Below are 24388 nucleotides of genomic sequence, written 5' to 3' on the forward strand. Positions count from 1 at the left end.
GTGACTTTTATTGGCCATCTCTTCCTGTGGCATATCATAGATGATTCAATAATTCAAGGTAACAAGCATTTACTAAATCCTTTCTATGAGTTCAGCACTATACTAGCACCAAATACAAAAGGACATACAAGATACATTCTCTGCCTCCAAAGGAACTTACTATGCAGCTAAGAAACCACACACTTATGAAACAAAAGCAGTGGAAAGCAGTCATGATTAGACGCTCAAGTTGTAAGAGTTCAGCTAAGAAAGAGATCTTCTGAAGCCCAGAATATCTGGGGAGTTTTGTTGAACATCTGGGGCTTGAGTTTTTCTAAAGAAGCACCGAGATTAGCAGAGGTGATAAAAGGAATAAGAGGCATCTTAGAAAGGCAGAGAAACAGTAGCAAAGACAAAGTGCTAAAACAAAGCAAAATCTATTCACTAGAGAGAAAAGACCTAAGCCTAAATAATATAAGACTTAACTAAACTTTGGGGAAAATAAGGAAAAATCAGGTCAGATAAGGAGCATGTGATTAGATAAGGCAAGACTTTGAAACCAACCACCAGATGGGGAATAGATGCATTGAGCACAAATGGGTAAACACCTCCTACCGTCCTCTCAATCACACATATACCAAAAAATCAGGATCATAAGAAAACTGAAAAACTGACAGTGGGAGTAACATACATACCTTAAATTGGAGAGTTCTAATACCTACTGGAGCAGAAAATGTGCTCTAGATGATTTGAGCATCTAAGTTATCACAATTAAGAAGACAATTCCATAAGAGAAGAGAATGCTTTGTTGCCTCTGATTCTCCAACCAGGACTGAACTGACTTGGGACTCTTTACCTTGAATTCTCTGAGGCTTGGTGGCATTATCAAAGTCACAGATCTTCGTCCAGTTAGCCTTCACCGCCTCAGGAGTCAATGGCTGAGTCCTCTGTCTTACAATGGCTCCAAGGGTCCGCTCCCATCGTACTGGTTATAGAAACAAAACTAAGATACTGAACACACAGTTTAAGAGCGAGACAGAAAGCAGAATTCATGAGTCCCCTGAATTTTTTTTTTTTAACTTCAAGAAAAATGGAATTTGGATAAAAGATTCTAACTTCTAAAGATTTTTACTACAAATGTTTTTTTAAAAGAATAACAAACCCATTAGGATGTCAAATTTCTTTTTCTAATATTTGAAGCTGAAGGGAAAACCTCTCCCTCCTCTGACTATGCCAGATACTACTAAAGGTAAGATGAAATGCTGAATCAGAAAGTTAAATTATATATAATCACACCAAAAGACTGTCTTCATCACCACAGATCACTTAGATAATACACTTTAAGGTAACAGAACAGAATAGGGCTTTGTTGAATAGCAAACTGAAAACTAGTGGTGATAACAGGCCAAAGACTCCAGATAATCAAATTAATATATCAGACAACCCCACATAATTCTCCCGTTTCCTCCCTTTGCTCTTCCTCCTTGTCCATGGGAAGTCAACTAGATTGCCCAGATTCACAAAAATCATCATTGCTGCATAAGTTCCATGAAGATAATTTTTAACATTGTGTCTTTTTTAAAAAGCCTGAGGAATAAACAGAACCTTATTTAAACAGAATGGTCAGACTTTGATGATTACTAAATCGAAGATTTGTCCTGGGGAATGACAGAAGCTTCTAGAGATTTCTTATTGATAAAGTCCCATATACAGCTTTTATTGCAACAACTGATCTTCCTTTCTTAAAAGATGTCATAAGACACTTAAAAATGTTTGAATAAGTTACTTCATAACTTAGAGAACAGTCATTAATAATATTCTACAATATGTTGTAACAATGTCATCCAGTAATGGCAGCCTTTTAAATAATTCAATTAATTTTGATACCAGCATCCAACTGAAAACTTGAATTGGGATATTGGAATGTTCACAATTTTTTTTAAACACCATAAAGTAATTATCCAATCTGGAGCTCACAAGGTTTAAGAACTGGGGGAAAAGAGGACTTAAGCCAGATGAATTTACTGTTGGGCTGAAGGAGAATAATTTCTATAGATCAGCTGCAATTTCTCTTCTAGAAAGCTGTCCAGTGTGATTCCCCACTGTCTCCTTCTGATGTCTCATGCTCCAAGGAAGAAAAGAATCACTGAGAGAATTGGAGAACTTGCCTAGGACAGAGCTCTTCCCATCTTCAAAAAACGCCCTCCCTTCCACTCACTACTCTGCTGAACAAGCATGTGGGGTGCCGGAGACATGGGAAGACACACATCAATATAAAGAGAGACTGTGCTGTCTGAAAAAACAGCCAGTTCTGAATAGGACAGGACAAATATTGAATAAGCACTGCTAATAGGAAAAAAACTGAAAAGATCCTTGAAAATACCACAGGCCTGCAGGACAACTTCCATGTTTTAGAAGACCTGTTGCTATTACAATGTTTGAGTTTGATTATGCGTGCACTAAATCCAATGGTTCGGCATTTGACAAGGTCTTTACCCAGCTCTACCTGGATATGCAGGTTTAAAGATATGGAAATAATGTATGGCAAACCAAAAACCAAAAGAGACTTACATTTTCCAATCCATCCTGCTCCAACCTACCAAAAAGAGGAGGAAGAAGTTATACCATCTAATGTGAAATTACTAATAGAATTTTCATGAAATTAACAAAACAGGCAGCTATCTTTTTACGAGTATCAGAATGCTAGATGACAATGGATGAAAATAATGCAGCTCTACAAAACTCCGTTGGCCGGCATGACTTTGCACTATTCATGTTATCAGAGTAGAAAAATAAAGCAACACAATATAGCAGAAATGCATGTAGTAGAAAAGCATGACTTTGCACAGAAACCAAGGTGCGATACCAGTTCTTCTACAGACTAGCTGTCTGATTCCTGGTCAAATAGTTTGACTTCCCTAAACTCAAGATTCCCCTTATATAAAATCAGGATAATAATACACTCTTCATGAAGTAACCATGAAGGTTAAACAATATAAATACCAAATTTGCCCAGCACATCACTTGAAATACATGTCCTTCTAGAAAGACTTAATGAATCAAAAAAAATAAAAAGCAAAGAAAAATAAAGCCAGGATTTGACTTAATGAACTACATATACTCATTTTAATGAAACACCTTTATATAGAAATATGGCAAATGACCAAATACATTAATCACCGTACAGAAAGATGGTATTTTTTCTAGAAGCCATTCAAGGAAATCCTCAGAAGAAAATGTCTGATGTAAGAAAATCTGTTTGTCATATCTTCAAACACCACAACTACAGTGTTCCACATGCATATAACAGAAGAAACTGTACCAGCAGACAGCACACTTCTCAGTGGCTCTACGCTCAAGGGTATGGCTTTTTAATCACTCATTCCTTTACATATATTAACAGGACAATCGGCCTTGATGCTGTCAGAGTAGTTAAAGTGGCAGTGGTACTGATAACAGGCAAGAAAAATATCATCTTTTATCATATTTGGGGAGTGAAGCAACAAGCTGCAAACTCCTCGCAGGTGCTAGAAACGACAGCTCCAGTCGATCCAAAAAATCTCTATCTGCCACTCTAGATATCTATCAAAACTTGGCAAACAAAGTGTCAATTTACATTCAAGGTTTAAGTCAGGATATTACACACCGCTCTTACTGTATTTTGCACTCAATCTCACACAGCAAATGTCCCTTACTAAAACTGTTCACAATATAGTAAACTAAAAGAACAACATACAAAACTTCATCTACAGCATTATCCTAGTTATCTGTGCATGTCTGGGTATGTGTGTAAATTGTATACCTAAAATAAAAAGACTACTCGTGTAAAATGCACATCTAATAAAAGACTGGAAAAGAATATCCATAAAAATATTAATAGGAGTTATCTCTCGATAGTGGTAATGTGGGTGATTTTTATTTTCCTCTATAAACTCCCCTATATATTTGAAGTTTTCTACAAAAAGCATATATTATTTTTGGTCACAGAATTAATAACAAATATAAATGTAAAAGACAAAGAATTTTTGTTTAATTCCTTAATGAGATAAAAGACAGGCAGACCAAATTTGGAGCTCCACATGGCTTGATATTATTAAATTTCTCTTCTGTAAATCTAGAGTTGTAAAGTTCTTTCCACCTCTAATTTTCCACAATTCACAATCAACGACTGTGATTAAGAAAGCAGAGGTGCCTATCTCTGCATAGACAGGTGTAGACTGTTTTTCATTTACTAAACAGCTTTTTATTCAAATAAATCAGGCTAATATATCATTCACTTCAAACTGAGCCAGGTAATTTTGCTACCAAGAAATATCTTTGGATGTCATGTATTCTGCATGCAACAGGTTTATTATTATATTACCACAGAGAATCAAATAAAGGAGGGTGGTCTAAAATATAACAGTTTATGCTAGAAAAGAAAAAAGAGATCAAACTCAAATGAGGACCAAAAAATATATAAATCAGCATAAGGAAATCTAAAGGGACTTTGATTATAGAGTGAAAACTGAACCTCACTGGATGGTAGGATTATGTGTGGTTTTTATTTTTATAGCAAACTTGTAAAGCTTTGCAATAGGGAAACATAGCAAAGTTTATTTTTAAAGTTAATACAGATAATAAGTTGTGTTTACTGATCTATCATACCCAGACTGAATTCCTGCTATACTGATATAATAGTTAAAATTGAGGGGTGACTGCTAGGTATGCTAAGAGTTTAAAAATATGATCTCCAGTTCTCACAACAAAACCCCAAGAAAACTAAAACTCAGGGAGGTTAATCTGTACAATATTCCAGCGAGCCAGCAATTACCAGAGCAAGAAATCAAAACCTGGCCTGGCTGACTTTAAACCACCACCTCTGTCCCTTCACTTTACTACTCAGCATCTCTAACCAAATGAGACTTTCTGTATCTGACTAAACACATCAAACCAGCCAGTCACATTTTCATTTGACAAGAATATCAGAAATGAAGGACTAGGGAAGAACAATTTACAAAGTTGCTGTTACTTTCTCAAAAAAGGACATTAGTCATACTTGTTCCTTAATTATAACATATACATAATATTAAAAAATATACAAGTGATACCAACTGATGCAGATTTTTACAAATGTGAACAACTGGAAAATACTAATTTTTGAATCAGTTTTTATATTTAATTACACAAATATTGCTTTGGGAGAACGTGCAAAGGTGCAGAATACCTCAAACAAGCCACCATTTTCCTCACAACTCTCATGGCAAAGCCAGAGGACCAGGGGTGCCACGTAATCTGGCTTCAGAGCTTCCAGAAGATCTGAAATAAATAGCCAAAAAAAGAAAAAAAATCTATCAATAAGAATATATACATATTCAATCAATCATTTTACTTTCTGAAAATTCCTCACTTATAAAATTATAGGTTCAGAGACTTTTTAAATAAATAAGAAAAAAATTAGATAAACATAAATAATTAGTATTAACATCCAAGGCTTTTAGAAGAATCTTTTCATCCCAATGGATATATTCAGGCTTCTAACATACAAGGCATCAGATATACCTTTCCAAGATGGGTAACATACTGTTTAGAAGACAAGTTAAAGCTGCCTTGGCAAAGACTGGTGAGCAAAGGCATACATAGCATAATGAACTTAGGTACCATTCATTCCCAAAACTATTTTGCTCTCCCAGAAGCTAGAAAACTACAAAACAGCCTTGACAACTGTAATGGCAGTAAGATGATGGAAAATGGACCTTGCAACCGTTACTGATGAGTCACAAAGTGTTAAGAAATATTTTCCTGCTGCATACCTTCTGTGAGCAACTTAACAGAGCAGAAAGGTACTACACAAGGAGCATGAACACCTAGATTTTACTGCTGGCCCTGCCATGTAGGCAATTTAGGGCATTGAGCACAGCACTCAACTCTCTTGGACGTGTGTCTGCATCTGTAAGATGGTAATTAAAATGCGTTACCTGCCTATTCTACTAAGTTGTTGCAAGGCTCAAAGGAGACACGATTTGTAAATACATCTTATAATCTTTAAAGAATCAAATAAATGTAAATTTTAACTGTGAAGGGACAAAATACAGTTTTATATTTTAAAGTGACAACGATGACATTTACAGTTCCTGTAAATTAAAGAGCAGCTCTAAGAACCTTTCACTTTACAGTATTCCTGACCCCAGAAACTGTGAGATAATATATACTTGTTGTTTTAATCCACAAAATTTGAAGTAATTTATTACACAGCAGTAAATAACTAATACAGCTTGGGAAGTTAGTTCATGGGTATTCATCCTAAGATTATGTTTCATTTCATGTAAGAAACATGTAAGTCACATACATGACTTTCCATTTTTCAAATATATTTCAAAGGGGGAAATGAAATTGCAAATATCTCCCCACATTACTCATAACACCTGGTTCTTTAACAAATAATTCCTTTGACAGCCTGTAAGTTAATATTTCAGAGGAAAAGATGAAAAACGCTGAGGCAAAATAAATTTTCGGCTTTTTCTAAACTATAAAAAAGTAATAAATACCAAAATTTAAAATAACAGGAATTCAGAATCTGAAGGGCTTTTAAAAATGATCTGTAACAACTCTCTTCCTTTACAGAAGAGAAAGCAGGTCCAGAAAGATTAAATTATTTGTCTAAAGTAGATCTTATTCTCCAAACATCTTTCACTAGGGTTTGGTGGGCATAAAAGATACTACGTTAAACAGTGACCTAACATCTCTAGAGGTCAAAATTAATGGAAGCTACATTCCCAAAGGAAAGCAAATTTAAAAGCTCAAGTTTTCAATATTTTCTTGGAAACTTGCTGCTTCCCCAAGAAAGTCTACAGCCAATGGCAAAAAGTGACTAAGGTAGGAGTCTAGCACAGAAATGATACGCATAAAATTCTAAATAGTGGTTATCTCTTGGCATGAAGCAGAGGAACAGAATAGAAGGTATAAAGTTAGATGCAAGTAATGTTCCAATTCTTGGGTTGAGCAGTGAGTTCATGACTATGCATTACATTTTGATGCTTTACTTCTTGCCAGTAACCTACACTGTTGTGCATATATGTAGCATTATACTTAAATAATCCAGTTCTTTAACAAGAATTCCTTCAATAAGATATGAGAGTATAAAGAGTTTTTAAAATAAGGGACTTTTTTAAATGGCCCTGTTGACAAAAGAAAAGGAAAAGAAAAATTAGATCTCAGGTACAAATAGCTGTTCTACACTAAAGCAAACTGGTTAGGCACAGCTCTTAGGAAAAGCTAGCAAGTACATACTTGGTATTACAAATCCCAAGTTCTAAAATGAATGTTAGCTCAAACGTGGAAAGTAAAATGGTATTGTGAATAAGCATTTGTATGCCATGAAGCAGCTAATTCTAAAGTAATTTCACTCATCAATTGTTTTGTACTGTTTCACAGAAACTACTTTTAAAGTATTATAGATATTTTCTTTTTAGAAATATGTTAAAACCAGGAGTATCAAAAACCATACAGTTTTCCACCAGTCAAGTATTCTATTTCTTATATAACTAAATAAATAAGCATTGGCTCTCAATCATACATTTAAATTTTTAAATTTAAAACTTTATATTTCATGTTTTCAAAGAACAAAGTTGGAAGACTCACATTACCTGATTTCAAGACTTACTATAAAACTACAGTAATCAAAACATCATGGTATTGGTAAAAGGACAGGCCCAGAGATCAATACAACAGAACAGACAATCCAGAAATAGACCCACACATACCTACGTGGTCAACTGATTTTCCACAAAAGTGCAAAGGCAATCCAAATCAAGAATGAGGAATAGTCTTCAGGACAAATGAACTCGCAGTTTCTTCAACAAATAATTGGCACTTTTTCAAAAAGGAGAATGAACTATCATATGTTAAATAAAACTTAAGAGATACAGTAACAAAACGACTGTGAACCTTGTTTAGATCATTGTGGAATAAACTAACTCTAAAACGATATTTTTTAGATAACGAGGAAGTTTTCATATAAATTTGGTATTAGACAATGTTAATGAATTATTTTATTTGGTGTGATATTGGTATTGTGGTTATAATGTCCATATCTGTTAGAGACACATTTCCAAGTATTTATTAGGTGAAATGCAACATCTAAGATTTGCTTTGAAATGTTACAGAGAAAAAGGGAGAGGGTAACAAAATAAATAAATCAATAAGACAAAATCATTTTGAAATATGCCCAGAGCATTCTGTTCTCCTTAACAAAGGCCTATCCTCAAGGGAAGCTACCAGAGCCTTATTTGACCTAAGGGAAGAGCAATTAGACTAGTGGAACCCCTCTAGCCTTCCTGTCTCAAATAAGGGGAGAAAAAAAAAAAAGGCTAAAAAACTCTACTGAAGCTCAGAGTCCAGAGACTTTGACCTGCTAAAAAACTTGCGGATTTAATCATAAGATTATAGAACACTTCCCCTCGCCATAATTTACAGCCACTTCAACAGGCCTCCAGTATAACAACAGTGGATTACAACTGAGAGAGCTGCAAACACAAAGAGTACCTAGGGAAACCCAAAGACAACAGGGGACACAAAAACAACGACAAAGAGGAAAATGTAGCCTCTGACACCAACAGCTACAGCAACCAATGAACGCAACCTAACTCCTAGCCAGATAAACATGAAACCTCACAATAAAGCTCTGTATACCACACTTTCTACTACCCCAATACATCATGTTCAGTTTTCAACAAAAATTTCAAGGCATGCTAAAAGACAAGAAAAGTACAGGCTGAGGAGACAAAGCAAGCCTCAGAACCAGCTTGAAATATAGCAGAGATTTTGGAATTTTCAAACTAGGAGTTTAAAATAACTGTGATTAACATGCTAAGGGCTCTAATGGAGAAAAGTGGACAACTTACAAGAACAGATGACTACTGTAAGCAGACAGAAGGAAATGCTAAAAAAATCAAAAGGAAATGCTAAAAAACAAAAACAATATAACATTTTGAAATGAAAAATCAGTAAGCTTGATTTGAATATATGTCAACAGAAACTTCCCAAACTGAAATGAAATGCAAAGAGAAAAAAGGACAAAAAAATAAAAGGGAATAGAATATCCAAGAACTGTGGTATAATTACAAAAGATACATTGAGACTTCCCTGGTGGCGCAGCGGTTAAGACTCCACGCTCCCAATGCAGGAGGCCCGGGTTCAATCCCTGGCCAGGGAACTAGATCCCGCAACTAAGAGTTTGCATGCCACAACTAAGAGTTTGCATGCCACAACTAAGGAGCCCACGTGCTGCAACTAAGGAGCTTGCGAGCCACAACTAAGGAGCCTGCGAGCTGCAACTAAATGGGCCCACCTGCTGCAACTAAGACCCGGCCCAACCAAATAAATTAATCGATTAATTAATTAAAATAAAAAGATAGAACAGGCACATAATGGGAATACCAGAAGTAGAAGAAAAAAAGAAAACAACAGAAGAAATATTTTAAGCAGTGATGGCTGAGAATTTTCCAAAGTTAATCACAGATACCAACCGCAGATCCAGGAAGCTCAGAAGACATCAAGTAGAATATTGCCAAAAATCTACACCTATTATTATGCATACTATATTCAAACTGTGGAAAAAACAAGGAGAAAACCTTGGAGGAACACAGAGGGGAAAAAATACCTTATGCATAAAGAAACAAGGAAAGAATTATGTCAGACTTTCCTTCAGAAACCATGTAAGCAAAAGAAGAGTGGAGTGAAAGATTTCAGGTGCTGAAAGAAAAAAATTACCAACCCAGAATTCTGTACCCGGTGAAATTATCCTTCAAAAGTGAAAGAGACGAAAGAGAACAAAAAAACAAGCTAAAGACTGGGAAAAAATATTTGCAAAACACATATCTGATAAAGAACTTGTTTCCAAAATATTCATGGAATCCTTTTTTTTTTTTTTTTTAATTTTTATTTATTATTTATTTACTATGTTTATTTTTGGCTGTGTTGGGTCTTCGTTTTTGTGTGAGGGCTTTCTCCAGTTGCGGCGAGTGGGGGCCACTCTTCATCGCGGCGCGCGGGCCTGTCACTATCGCGGCCTCTCTTGTTGCGGAGCAGAGGCTCCAGACGCTCAGGCTCAGCAGTTGTGGCTCACGGGCCCAGCCGCTCCGCGGCATGTGGGATCCTCCCAGACCAGGGCTCGAACCCGTGTCCCCTGCATTAGCAGGCAGATTCTCAACCACTGCGCCACCAGGGAAGCCCTCATGGAATTCTTAAAACTCAACAACAAGAAAACAAAGAACCCCCCCCCAAAAAAGAAGAAGAAAACAAAGAACCCAATTTAAAAATAAGCAAAAAATAAGAACAGACACATCACCAAGGAAGACAAATAAATGGCAAATAAGCACAGGAAAAAAATGCACAACATCATAAGTCATTAGGGAACTGCAAATTAAAACAATGAAATACCCTACACACCTATTAAAAGAACTAAAATGCAAAAGATAAACAATAATAAATGCTGGCAAAGATGTGGAGCAACAAGAACTCTCACTCACTGCTAGTAGGAATGAAAAACGATAGAGCCATTTTTGAAGACAGTTTGGAAATTTTTACAAAGCTAAAGACACTCTTACCATACAATCCAGCAATTATCCTCTTTAATATTTACCCAAATGAGTTGAAAACTTACGTCCACACAAAAACCTGCACATGAATGTTTATAGCAGCTTCACTCACAACTGTCAAAAACTGGAAACAATCAAAATGTTCCACGATAGGTGAATGAAAAAACAAATTGTGGCACCTACATACCATGTAATATTATGTAGTGATAAAAAGAAATGAGCTTCAATCCTCCCAGTCATTTGGGAAAAAGAGGAGAGGATGAAGAGATGGAACACAGGGGATTTTTAGAGTGAAACCATTCTGTATGATCTAGAATCGTGGGTACGTAACATCATGCATTTGTGAAAACGCATAAAATCATACAACCTAAAGAGTGAGCCCTAAAGTAAACTATTAACTATAGTTAATGATAATCAATCAGGGACTTCTCTGGTGGTCCAGTGATAAAGAATCTGCCTTCCAATGCAGGGATGCAGGTTCGATCCCTGGTCAGGGAACTACGATCCCACATGCCGAGGGTCAACTAAGCCCGGATGCCACAACTACCGAGCTCACGTGCCTCAACAAGAGAGCCAGCGTGCCACAAAATATAGAGCCCACGCACCCTGAAGCCCATGCGCCGCAACTAGAGAGAGAACACCCACGTGCCACAACTTGAGAAAAGCCCACGCACCACAACGAAAGATCCCACATGCCTCAACGACCCGATGCAGCCAAATAAATAAATAAATAAATAAATAAACATTGATCAATACTGGTTCATCAACTGTAATAAATGTAGCACACTGATGTAAAACTGTGTGGGAGGAGGAGTATATGGGCACTCTCTTTACTACCTGCTCAATTCTTCTATAAACCTAAAACTGCCCTAAAAAACAATCTATTAATTGTTTTAAATAATTATTATTATAAACCAGTAAGAATGGTATTACCTCATTCTGTAAAGAAAAAATGTATGTATGTCTACCTACACAAAGAGAAAAAGTTTAGCTCAGTGTGGTAGAATTATGGGTCACATTTTGTTTGTTTGTGCTTTCCTAAATTTTCTATAATGAACATAAACTACACATTATGCTTTTTTAAATTGTAAGGAAATTTTTTTAGCTACTCAAAAAATTAAATACTTTTACAAAGCTCACGCCACACAGGTATGTGAGGAACAGCATTAAAAAAAAACTAAACTACTTACCATCAGGCAAAATGTCCTGGGTCAACCGTGATCCAGCAGTAGGGGCAATAGTGTTACAATGAATGTTGCTTTTCTCGCCTTCAACTGCAAGACAATTTGAAAGGCCCAGAAGACCCAGCTTTGCAGCACAATAATTTGCCTGGCCAAAGTTGCCATATATTCCTGAAGCCGATGAAGTCATGATGATCCTAAAAGGAAAATCAATCTCTCAACATCAACTTTTCTATATTTTGATAATGTTGCAACTCTAAGCATTTTTTTTTTCATTACTATTATACCTGTCAAAAGCAACTCTGTATACTGCCATTAGGTTCTTAAAGTCATGATTCATATATCTAAATTAATATAAATAATAAAAGTAATCTCTCAAAATTCAACTGTGAGATTTTATTGTTTTAGAAAGAATCCCTGGTCAGGATCAAATGAATTCAAGTGTAAGAATGTATATTCATTATGTACTGAAAACAATAAGTATTTATAAACATAAAATAAACTGCCAATTTACAAGTTAAAATTTTAGTAAGAAATATTAGATCATGAAGTTCTAATTCTTTAGTCCTCAGAACTTTGCTCCTTTCCCTTTCTGGATAATATTAAATGCCTCATATTAAATAATACCATCTCATAATCTGACCTAATCTCACTTACTCTACTTAGTAGAACAAGTAAATCCTATCATTGACTTTCAGAAACTGCTAGTATCAAGATATACTAGAACTCTCCAATAAGAACAGATATCACACGCAATTTACTTCTAGTAGATGTGTGTGAACCCTGAGTTAACAGGAATAACTTTTATGTTAGAGAGCATGGGGCCACTTACTAGGTCTGCCACGTCTGAGTCACACAGACGCAACTATAAGAGTCTTACCGTTCCTAGTTTACAAAGACTAACTCATGTCTGACCAGTGTTAGCCAGTAGAAAACAGCCACTCATCTCTCCCCAGTTGGTCACTGGGCACAAAAAATGATATTTTGGTTAGAGAATAAAGTACTGCTGAATCCTCAATGTTTGTACTGCTAAAATATCAGAGAATAGCAGGAGAATCATTAATAATGAAAAGTAGGAGGTGAAAAGAAATACTAAGTTGTCCACCTCGCTAATCTATGACTGACACCAATGTAACGGGGAGGCATCTTCCAAAACTACGTTTAAAAAGCCTGTGCATATCTGAAGGTGTATTTTTCAACGTCAAAGCAATTCTTTTCCTCTGGACATAAGAACCCACACACGGCATCTCCAAACCCCCTTGACAGCCACATACAACTCTACCTTCCAAATTTCTGTTTCTTCATGTGATCCCACGCTGCCCGGGTCACCAGGGATGAGCCCCGCAAATGAACTCTCTGGATGATATCTAAAACAAGACATTTTTATCATGAATATTGTCAAATTTAGACAGACCTATCTCAGAATCAACATAAGCAAAGACTTACTTATACAAAGATGTTCATTTTATACCTAGCATTCAAAATCAGCTATTGTCACATTGCACTCTGAGTAATCATTTCTGCTTTAGTTCCAGTTACATAACCAATCAATAATTCATACCTATTTTGCCGATAATTTATGATTAGATTATTATCTAATATATCTAACTTTATCACAAATATAATGCCACCTAAATACGATGCCTATGCATATCTAAGTGCAATGCCATCTTTAATTTTTGCCTATTTTATATAAAAATTCATAATACAAATAACCAAGAATTTTACATACATAATTGGGACTCAACACAAACGTTAGTTAAAGCATAATCAAAAACCACTCAGTTCTTCATCAAGAAATGTTTATAAAATGTTCAGTATATCCCTAAATCCCTATTTTTAACAGGATTTGCAAATGAGTTAGAGAGAGCTGGGGGTCGGGGCGTGGAGGTGTAGGAAAGAGGGGGAGGGAAAGAGGGAAAAAGAGAGACAGAGAAGCCTGCTTTCTGAAATGTCAATCTAATGAACAGACAACTTGGAGGATGATGCAGATAAACAAACAATTCCAGATTTAATCTTACTCTGATGAAACCAGAAGAGGACACACTCCAGCCCCATCAGAGCTCAAAGCAAAGCACCGACTTAAGTCCCCTCTGCCAACAAATTCTATCTTTCTCAGCTCCTTTTTTTCTCCAGTTATTACAAGGGAATTGGAAGCTAAAAGCCGTCTTTGCTTAATTCTAAGTCAGAAAGATATCTTCCTTCTTCCAAAAGAACTTCTGGCAATATTTCCCAGAAACACACTCTATAAACAATGATGTAATTCATCTCAGTTACCATGCCTGCCACCGTCGCAGCCACCAATGCTTGTTTTAGTTCTGATAGCCAATGAAAGTAAGGGCAAAAAAGAGCAAACAGGATAAAAAAATTTTATAACTGTGACTGTTCATCATCTAAACTCAATCTTTCCAACATGACATTCCTAATGGAAATTTTTCCTACTTATTAGAAGTTTCAAAATTATATCTAGGTTTTTCCCACCCAGTTCTCAGATCTCCATCGTTTTTAGTGCCTCAGACTCTCTTCCACAGCCTACTCTTGCTCTTGAAATAAGAATCACACAGCCAGACAAGCATGCAAAAGGCTGTTAGAAACAACTAATACTGCAAGAAAACGCTGACAATCTCTCAAAGAGAAAAAGGGAAACGAACGAAGTCACAAAAGCCTTTTCTTCCAACTGTTCATTTTCAGTTGTAAAGCTTACTCATCATCAGTTATATTAGCAGAAGCAAAAATAGGTAGAAGCAAGTTTTTCCTTAAGTGTGGAAATGTATCAAATATTAGAAGGCTAAATGGATAAGTATGTTCCAGAGAACGTATATTTAAAATAACTTACCCCAGTCTTCATCACTTATTCTACCAAAGGAACGGTCCCTCAAAATTCTAAAAAACTGATATTATATATGTTGAGAAGAGAAAGTCAACACTTAAAAAAAGTTTGCATGTACATTACTTTATTGGAAATTTAAAAAGAAATACTCACCCAGCATTTTTGATCACAACATCTACAATATAAAAATATTCAAGTCACAAATATAAAAGCAAGCATATTAATTTGCCTTTGCTTACAACACATTTCTTTCAAAAGCGTTCCCTGCCTCCCCCCTGCCCATGGAAAAGTAGATATAATAGGTAACAAGTGCTAGCAGAACACAATTTTATACCTATAGTAAAAAAAAAATCGGATTCACAAAAGCACAATAAGTACCCCATTATAGCAGTGCTTTCCTCTCAAGTCTACATACCTAAATGTTTCCACCTCTACCTCCTGCCAAATTTCTGTGAGCTTATTTACAGAATTAGCAGTCACACAACTCTTAGGTTCTTAGAATTCAGTGGTAATCGTAAACCATCCCTCAATTAACTTCAAAATTCACAGGGAAAGTTAAAAGTTTAAAAGATTTTTCCTTGCCACTCAAAAGTCAAAAGCCCAGAAAGGAAACCATTAGAGTCAGAAACTGATGGCCTGTCTTCATACATAATTGCATTCTCACTATAAAATAAAAGGGATTGTTTCTTAAGGTTCAACCACCATCTTGTGGCTATTTTCACCTTATGACTTCAGAACTTTGTGGTCTCTATCCCTGTGTCAGACACTATGTGAACATGTCTCTCACAAGCTCAACCAAATATAGCTAGAAAAATATATATGCTAGACCAAAAAAAGGGGGGGGAAACACATTCAAACTACAAAAATTAACATTTTTCAGATTATAAACACGTTGGGCTTATCTGCAGTAGTTTCCCTCTAGTAATTCAATAACCTTTTACTAACAATGTATGGGACTAAGTCAGGAAAATTAAACAATATATTTGAAATGCTTGAAATGCTTCTTAAAAATGAAGATTTTTATTTTATATAATTCATCTTAATTAATTTGCAAGATACTGAATCATTTTCATCTGAATCATTATAATTATCTAAAATATTCCACTGGGTCCTCTATTGCCAAAATACTGATTTATTTTTTATTTTCTAAATATATTTGGGGTATGATTAAATTATTATAAAAAGGAAACTTAGAGAATACTTACAAGTTTTTTTAAAGGCTCTTAAAGTACAAAAAAATATAAAACAAACTCAACACATACATGCATAAAAACTGTCACCTCAAGCCCTTTGTGGAATAAGATTAGGGTATGTAAAAAAATTAAAATTTAAAACAAATCTAAAAATTTGATTACCAAAAAAGAGTTTTTAATAAACAAAAGTGAAATAAAAAATATTTCATTAGAAAGGTAGAAGCTGCTCTGTTAGTACCATAAATGCAAAGAAACATTACCTATTCTTCCAAAAGCATCCAGTGCTGTCTTCACAACCTTCTCTCCTGCGTCCACTGAATCTGAGGGAAAGGGAAATTAGGACAAAACTTCAGTAATATCCCTTACAAAGGACTTCTAAATTCTGTGGCTCAGAGCACATGACAGATACTATTCATTCAACAGAACTCATTTCCAAGGAAAATACATTTATATTGCAGGCACGTAACAAACTAAAATATAAATGATACATGTTACAAAAGAAATTTAGTCCCTAAGGCAATCCTTTAACCTACCAAAAAAAAAAAAAAAGAGAGAGGGGGTAAATGAGAAGTATTTGACAAATAATATCCAAGACACCATGGTCCAACAGAACTTTCTGTGAGGATGGAAATGCTCTATTTCTGCACTAACATGGTAACCACAAACCACATGTGGCTCCTGAAGTGTGGCTAGTACGACAAATGGAATAATCTATTTTATTTCATTTCTGTTGAATTTTAAATAGCCACATAAGCACTTCCCCTTAAGGATGCAAATGAGACTTTCAGAGGGAGGGAAGGAGAAGCGTGTTTAATTTGAAAAAGCATGTTCAATTCTGTATCACTACATTTGGAAAACAAACCTACTGTTTTTGTAATACTAACTACAAAAAGAAAAGCTCAATGAAATATTACGGATTTGTGATTTTCTGCTAATCAGCCCAGGAGAAGAGCTCATATCCCCAGAGCTGTGTGTCAAATGGTCAGCTGTCAACTCAACATCACCATTGCCTCTTTCTACTTCCTCTGCAATCACAGCGGGAGCCAGGTCCCTTCCCTGGGACCCATAAGCTCCTGAGTTAGATCTGCCAAAAAGAAATACTCGCTTAAAGGGAGGAAAAGTAGGAAGAGACTGTAAACGCAGGCAATCTTGTGAGCAGGCGGCAGATGTGAGACTGACAGCACATCCAGGTGAGCTCTTGAAAACCACCTGCCACAAGCTGCGATGGTCATCGACAGTTTCCCTGACATGCACCTGCCCAGACCTTCCAATGGTAAGTCTCTAATTCTTTGTATAAAACCCTTCACACTTGGAAAACCGAGAGGGGCTTCTGTTTTCTTGACTGAATCCTGATTGATACAGGTTGAATATCAAAACTGAGGGGCAGGGAAGAGAGTCTGAAATCTTTATCTTTACAAAATAGGTTTTAAAACCCCAGAAATTTTTTTAAGTTGAAAACATTTTTCTAGACTCTCAATGTGGAAATAAGATACTAAAATGTCTGTCTCATTATTCCCTTGAACTCTCAAAACAAATCATATCCTATTTCCTTTCCTCTAAAATTTCAGAATAAAGTCACTGGCAATCTAATTTTCTCCCTGGTCCATAAAAACAATCTAATTTGCAGAAAAGTCAGTAAGCACTAGCTTTTTAAAGTAAATCTACTCAAGAGGATTCCTTACAAATACTATTAGAATCAATACATCAAACATACAGGTTGTATTTGCTGTCTTTATTTCTAATGCCTAACTTTGACTCTTACGTTTTCATAAAGATAAGAAAGTTGCATACAGCAATGATCACCTGTGCAGAATGTAATATGAAGGCTGGGTGCAGAAAGGGGGCACTTCACTTCTTACACTATATTACTTTAAGAAATGTTTTTTAAAAGCAATTTTAAAACGAAGAATTTAATGTTACTCTGTAGAAATACATAAGACCTTTTAGCTAAGGCAGGTCTTTTAAGAAAAGAGCATATTCATATTCACATCTACAGTAATGTACTGATTATATCATGCGCTCATTATTAAAAATATTAAATAGACAACTGAATAAAAGTTAGACTCATGAAATAATCTACATCAAAAGTTTAAAAAATACGTCACTAAACATCTTTGGCAGACTTAGGTAAAATCTAATTTCATAATTATACTGGAATGCCAAGATATTTGCTCAATACTTATTAACATGAGAAACAGCATCAGTGGAGGAAATATAAAACAAGCAGTATAGTTCTCTCAAATATTGTACCATAGTTGGCCACTGCTCTTCCGCCTTTCCTTCTTATTTCTTCAACAACCTTATCAGCAGCTAAGGAGCCTTTACCAACTCCCATGAAGTCCCCTCCTAGATCATTCACTGCAATGCAAAAATAAACAAATAAGAATTCAGTTCTAGACCTTAAAAATATGAGTTGGAAATGAAATTATATTATTAGTGTATTTCTTCAGTCAACTTCCTAATTCCCTACTACTATATTCCCATCTTACTGAACACACCATGAGATACGTACTTTCAAAACATGCCTCTTTGTTTTTAAATATAGATATGAAAAAATATATATACATATATAGATATGAAGCAGAAAAATATTTAAACACAGGTTCATGTCATGAAATTTTTAACTGTGCAATGCTTCTCCTTTTTTAGAAAGAAAAAGACCATGATTCAAACCACTTTTAGCAAAAAGAAAGAAAAGAAAAAAACCTAAAGATCACTTTTAAGATTAAATACACAGGAAAACAGTATGGACATTCTTCAAAAAATTACAACTAGAAGTGCCACACGATCCAGCAATCCCACTTCCAGGTATTTATTCAAAAGAATTGAAATCAGGAACCAAAGAGACAACAGCACTCCAAATGTTCAATGCAGCACTATTCACAATAGCCAAGATGTAGAAATAATCTAAATATCAACTGACAGATAAAAATGGATAAAGAAAATGTGGTACATAAATACAATGTATTTATTCAGCCTTTAAAAAAAGAAGGAAATTTTGCAATATGTAATGACATGGATGAGCTTTGAAGATAATATGGTAACCCAGTCACAGAAGGCCAAATGCTGCATGATTCCACTTACATCAAAGTACCTAAAATAGTCAAACTCATAGAATCAGAGAGTAGAATGGTGGTTGCAAAGATTAGGGGGAGGAGAAAATGGGGAGTTGCTAATCGGTGGGCATAAAGTTTCAATAATGCAAGATGAATAAGTTCTACAGATCTTATCTGCCATACAACATAGTGCCTGCAGTGCATAATACTGTATTGTACACTTAAAAATTTGTTAAATGTTCATATTAAATGTTCTTACCATAATTAAAAAGAAAGAAAGAAAGAAAGAAAGGTTAAATACACAATGTGAAATATCTTCTCCACGTCAAGAAGGTCTTTGTTTACAGGAATGGTGATAAAGAACAAGCAAGGGGCTTCCCTGGTGGCACAGTGGTTGAGAACCTGCCTGCCAATGCAGGGGACACGGGTTCGAACCATGGTCCGGGAAGATCCCACATGCCGTGGAGCAACTGGGCCCGTGAGCCACAGCTACTGAGCCTGCGCGTCTGGAGCCTGTGCTCCGCAACGAGAGGCCGTGACAGTGACAGGCCCGCGCACCGCGATGAAGAGTGGCCCCCGCTCGCCGCAACTGGAGAAAGCCCTCGCACAGAAACGAAGACCCAACACAGCCAAAAATAAATAAATTTATAAAAAAAAAAAGAACAAGCACAATATTAAACTCTTGGAGAAGCACACGTGAATTTTTATAAAACATAGTGTGTCATGGTCTACCAAAAAAAGAAATAAAAACTATTTATTGAAAGAGGTCAAAAATTACATACACAACTAATATGTGTTCAGTCACTAATTATAGCATATATGTAATTTATATGTTTAACAACTGACCACACTTACCACATAACATCTCCCTATATCCAATTATATAGATACAAACATTAATTGCACATTTACTATTTGCAAGGAAATCTACAGAAATCTACAGATGTATAAGAATGGTGCCTATCCTCAGAGTTTATAATCTACTGAAAGTTAAGTATGTGGTAACTACACTAATGCACTAATTGCATCATAAAGTTTATAAAAGCCAACATAACTAAATAATATGATAACGAAGGTAATTTATACAATAATTTAATTATTTACAAAATAACATGCAAAAACAAATGAAAAGATATATAGATCAATGCCAAATAACTTGGAAAAAACAGAATTTAAAACAAATACCTGGGACAAAGAATTAATTTGCATTGCAAAGTGATCATTTTTATAGGGTTATTGCACACTGTGCAGAATATAACAATTTAAAAATTACTAATTAATAAATGGCATAGAGGTATATACTAAAATTTAAAGTCTCTTAATATTACCAAATTGATAATTACCATACCTGGGGAAAAAAGAAAAACCCACAAGATCTGTTTTTCTTTTCAAGAATGGGTCTCTTTTGGTGGGGGCTGGAGTGAGGGCTGCAAGTGGGGTTGGGTGGTAAAGGGAGATACAGGGATGATACCGAGCAAAGCTAGCCTAATGTGCTTTTACTCTTAAAGGAAATGAGTTTTTCAAAATGTGGACTGGGATATATTTTTTCTAACAATATAGTCTTAACAGCCTTACTGCAAATAAAAAATGCCGCAAAGACACAAAATAATGGGGAAAAGGCTTACATTATCCCTCAGAGATTTAAAAAAAAAAGTGTTAAGATTCTCAAGACTAAATTCCTATTAATTATTCATTTCTGTACAATTACTCAAATGACAGGAAACAGTTTTTAAAAATCAAGATTTTAAAACATGCGGCTAACAGTCTATTAAGACCCTTTTTAACTAAGCAAGAGAAAGTTCAAGAGCAAACTGGCAAAGGCCATACTAAAGTAAAGAAAGAATTGTTCAATTGTGAAATGAAACACTACCCCCAAGTGGAAACTGTTCAAAGTGCAACCAAGTGCAAGCAAAGGTAAGAACTGAAGACTGTATAAATAATTATTGAGATCAATGATGTGCAGTGAAACAGTTTCAGAATAGATTTATTCAAGACAAGTCTCCACCTTAGAGAGTACAAACTTAACACTGACCCCACTCAGTTATCCCACTATCACCAGAGCTAAATCACAGGGATTTCAGGCTTAACTAGAAAAGCACTGGTTACACGCTGAAGGGCTTGGATAGCAACAATGTTCACAGATTGTATACAAAGAGAAATGCATCCACACTATGTGACACTGTTCAGCTTAAATATATGACTAAAATTCTAATCACAATAATATTTTAAAATACCATTACCGCCTTATACTGGTATGTATATACCTTACATTTTCAAAGACCCATCTATGTACATTGCTGCATTTGATCTCCATACAGCTTTTTAGGAGTTTGGCCGGAACAGTTGTTCCTATTTTCGCAGAAGAGCAAAGTTTAGGAAAGGTTATGTAACTTGTTCCAGGCTCCAAAGCTTGTCCAGGCTCCAAGGCTGTATGAAATGGCAAAATTCAGACTAGAACCTGGACCTACCACAATACCACTCTGCTCCTCTAATGCTGTAAACAAGTTTCTTTTATCCTAATTATTTCCACTAAAAAAAACAAACAAAAAAAAAAATCACATGTGCTTGGGGAGAATATAGAAGAAACAGTAAATCAGCCACCCCAGTCAAACAAATAGCCTTAAATTAGGGAGTAAAAATGGTTAAGATTATGATAGTTAAGGACAGAGTCTTTTCAGCTAAAACCATCAAAATATCCCCCAAAGTGATATATTTGTAAATCCTCCATATAAAATCCAGTTTATAGCTCTGAAGAGTTTTTTTTTTTTTTTTTTAAGATGTAAAATCTTTTTCCTATTTCTGTCATTTTAAATAAATCAATGACTTGGATAGTCTACTAAAGACTACATAAGGTTTTTTACTAAAAATCCACCCCAAGATTTTACTAAATACCTGCAATATGCTAACCACTAGAGCAGGGATATAAGAATCCAGAGAATTCTAAAACACACTTGGAGCCTGTAAAAGTACTCTATTAATAGGTAAATGGATACCTAAATACAAAGTATCAAGTTATCAGCTATCCAAGCCTGAAAACAGAACCATGTTTGTGACAATGCCTGTTTCCCCATATCCTCCCAACACTGGACATCATCATTCTTTTCAGTATAACAATTAAATGATTACAAGTTGTAGCTCATTATTTAATTTACATTTCTTTGAGCACTAGTAAGGTAACATTATTTTCATGGGCTTATTGGTCATTTATACTTCTTATTGTTTTGCCTGCTTAAATCACGTTTCATTTGGGGTGTTTTTCTTTCTTACAGATGTGTACGTGTCCCTTACTTATAAAAGATTTTAATTCTTTATACGTGTTGCAGATCATAAGTTCCTTTATTGAAATGTTGAAAGAGAAACAGAGGTAACATTGGAGCATTAATATTATTTGATGAGCATTACATACATTGTTTTCCAGTGTTTTGTTACAAAAACCAGATTGAGAAATCTGGATTTGTCTTTAGCAATCCTATTTGTGTACAGGACTTTGCTCTCAGAAGTTGGTTTTCTTGTTCTTTCTTGCTATCCTTCAGCCCTGACTATTGGCTCCAAAGACTAGAGCAAGAAACATGCTTTGGGTCTCCTGATATCAGGGCTGCTAAACCAGCTGAGGGAATATACGTCACTTATAGTTTGATAGGAAAAAAAAAAAAAAGCAAAGCAAATTGATTATCATCTTCCTCAAACTGTCCCATCTTCTCAACATCAGTTTGCTGGGTGAGTTATTTCCCAGGTACTCTTTCCTTTCTCCCATTTCTGAACAGCACATGTCACTGAGCCATCAAGGCTTGACATCAATTTCATTATGACTCTTCAAATGTTCACTCTGTTCCCACTCTGTATCCAGCACTGTGCTAGGTGCTTTAAGCTCGCAAGGTAGACAGTTTGTGCACTGAGGAGTTTCCAGTTCTTTCGAGGAATCGTTTACTGCCATTTCTTTCCTATTCTATAATTTCATGCCCAGATTACTACAGTTGCCTTCCCGGTGGTCTTCTGCCTCCAATCTTAATCTTTCCAGGCAATCAGCAGACTGTTGCTGGGTAATGGCCCAAAGGCAGCCTTTATACTACGTCATCCCCTTGCTCAAAATCTGCAGTGGAACCCTAATTATTCACTGCCTAACTTTCAAGATCCCTTAAAGTCTGCCCTCACTTTACTGCTTCACTTTACTATAAGTAGTTCGTCCTTTTTGCTGTAGCTCAGTGCGGGAAATTGCTTATATAGCAGTTTCTAACTTGCCACTTAATTATCAAGAGTAATAATGTTATAATGCTTTGTATTTGAAGAGTGCTTTATCACTGTGCTTACACATATTCGTGTTCATATATTTATTCAATCCAAGGGTTTGACACCAGCTGAGTCATATCCACTACCAATGACATATCTATAAACGACTTTTATTTCCAAAGTAAAATGGTGCTTCCAAATTTACAAAATCAAAATAACTTGCATATGTATTGATTCTGTGAGTGAAATCCTTTACAATGAGTAATCTGAGAAGCATATAAAAAGATGACACGGGCAATATTATACTACAAGTGTACTTATTTTTTGGAGAGGTTATTTACTTTTTTTTTTTTTTAATGCTTTCAAGAAATTCAAACCCTGCAGACTCAAAAAGTCGTTTTAATCCTTGTCTTACCCCAGAGGTAACTGCTATTAACCATCTCTTGGATGTTCTTCCAGACATTTCTGTTTTCTATGCTTGATGCCTTTCCTCCTATTTTGATAAAGTTTCCGATAGCAAACAATAGCATTAAGAATCATTTCATTGATTTTAGAGCTGTGGGCCCAATGGGGATTTCTTCCTGTATTCTGTTCATGTCCTGACTGCTACCAAAAAGTATTTGAGGTGGCTTAAATGTGCAAGGACTATTAAAAAACGGAAAAATTAAGAAAACGTACATCAGAGAAAGAGAAGCCTACTCAAAGCATATGCTAATGGTAGTTACTCTATTTGGGGACAGTGTCAGGTTTACCCTCAAGCTTCTTGACAGCCAAAGAAAAGGCGGAAAACACAGAGCTGCCATACTATTTTCACGTTTGGTAGAAAGATACAATCACCCTAGTTCATCAGAGTCTTTTCCAGAATGGCCATAAATGTATCTAAATATTTGAAGACCTCCAAAATGTTGTGACAGTTTAGAAAGCAACGTCTTAAATTAGGGCTCTTTAATTTAAGGGACTTAATCTGTCTCAACAACAAGAAGGCATCAAAGGTCTCCTTAAAGGGAGAAGAAACTGAAAATGAGAGACTGAGTCCCCTCCAGAGTTCAGTGCTGGGACCCTATCTCCTGTTTATATGCACTCACCACCTGGGTAATCTAATCCAGTCTCCTGGCTTTGAATACCACCTAGAAACTGAAAACAGATTTACACAGCTTCAACCTGTCCCCCCAACTACAGAGTCCTATGTCCCACTGCCTACCTACTATCCCCATCTGAAAGTCTACTGGGAATGTCCCCTCTCTGCGAATCCGGCCCTCCTCCAGTCTTTCCTATCTCGGTAAACCACCACTTTATCCTTCTCTCTCCCTTTCAACCCACATCAGCAAATAAGCAAATCCTGCCA

At 35.7% G+C, this 24388-nt stretch overlaps 1 protein-coding gene across 1 annotated transcript in view; it reads right to left on the reverse strand.

Annotated features, from left to right (window-relative positions):
- The window catches only part of LOC130706528 (peroxisomal multifunctional enzyme type 2-like), a 62023-nt gene extending 43878 nt beyond the window's left edge, over positions 1–18145 (reverse strand). The window contains exons 1-9 of the mRNA XM_057539086.1: positions 18011–18145; positions 16021–16080; positions 14721–14742; positions 14574–14620; positions 13020–13104; positions 11747–11934; positions 5186–5277; positions 2551–2575; positions 836–964 (exon numbers count right to left, since the gene is read on the reverse strand). Of these exons, the coding sequence (XP_057395069.1) occupies positions 836–964; positions 2551–2575; positions 5186–5277; positions 11747–11934; positions 13020–13104; positions 14574–14620; positions 14721–14742; positions 16021–16080; positions 18011–18095 (733 nt within the window). The 5' untranslated portion in view covers positions 18096–18145. The remainder of the gene's footprint in view (positions 1–835; positions 965–2550; positions 2576–5185; positions 5278–11746; positions 11935–13019; positions 13105–14573; positions 14621–14720; positions 14743–16020; positions 16081–18010) is intronic.
- Positions 18146–24388: the final 6243 nt, after the last annotated feature.

This window comes from Balaenoptera acutorostrata, chromosome 2 (assembly GCF_949987535.1).
Source record: "Balaenoptera acutorostrata chromosome 2, mBalAcu1.1, whole genome shotgun sequence".
Taxonomy (NCBI): domain Eukaryota; kingdom Metazoa; phylum Chordata; class Mammalia; order Artiodactyla; family Balaenopteridae; genus Balaenoptera; species Balaenoptera acutorostrata.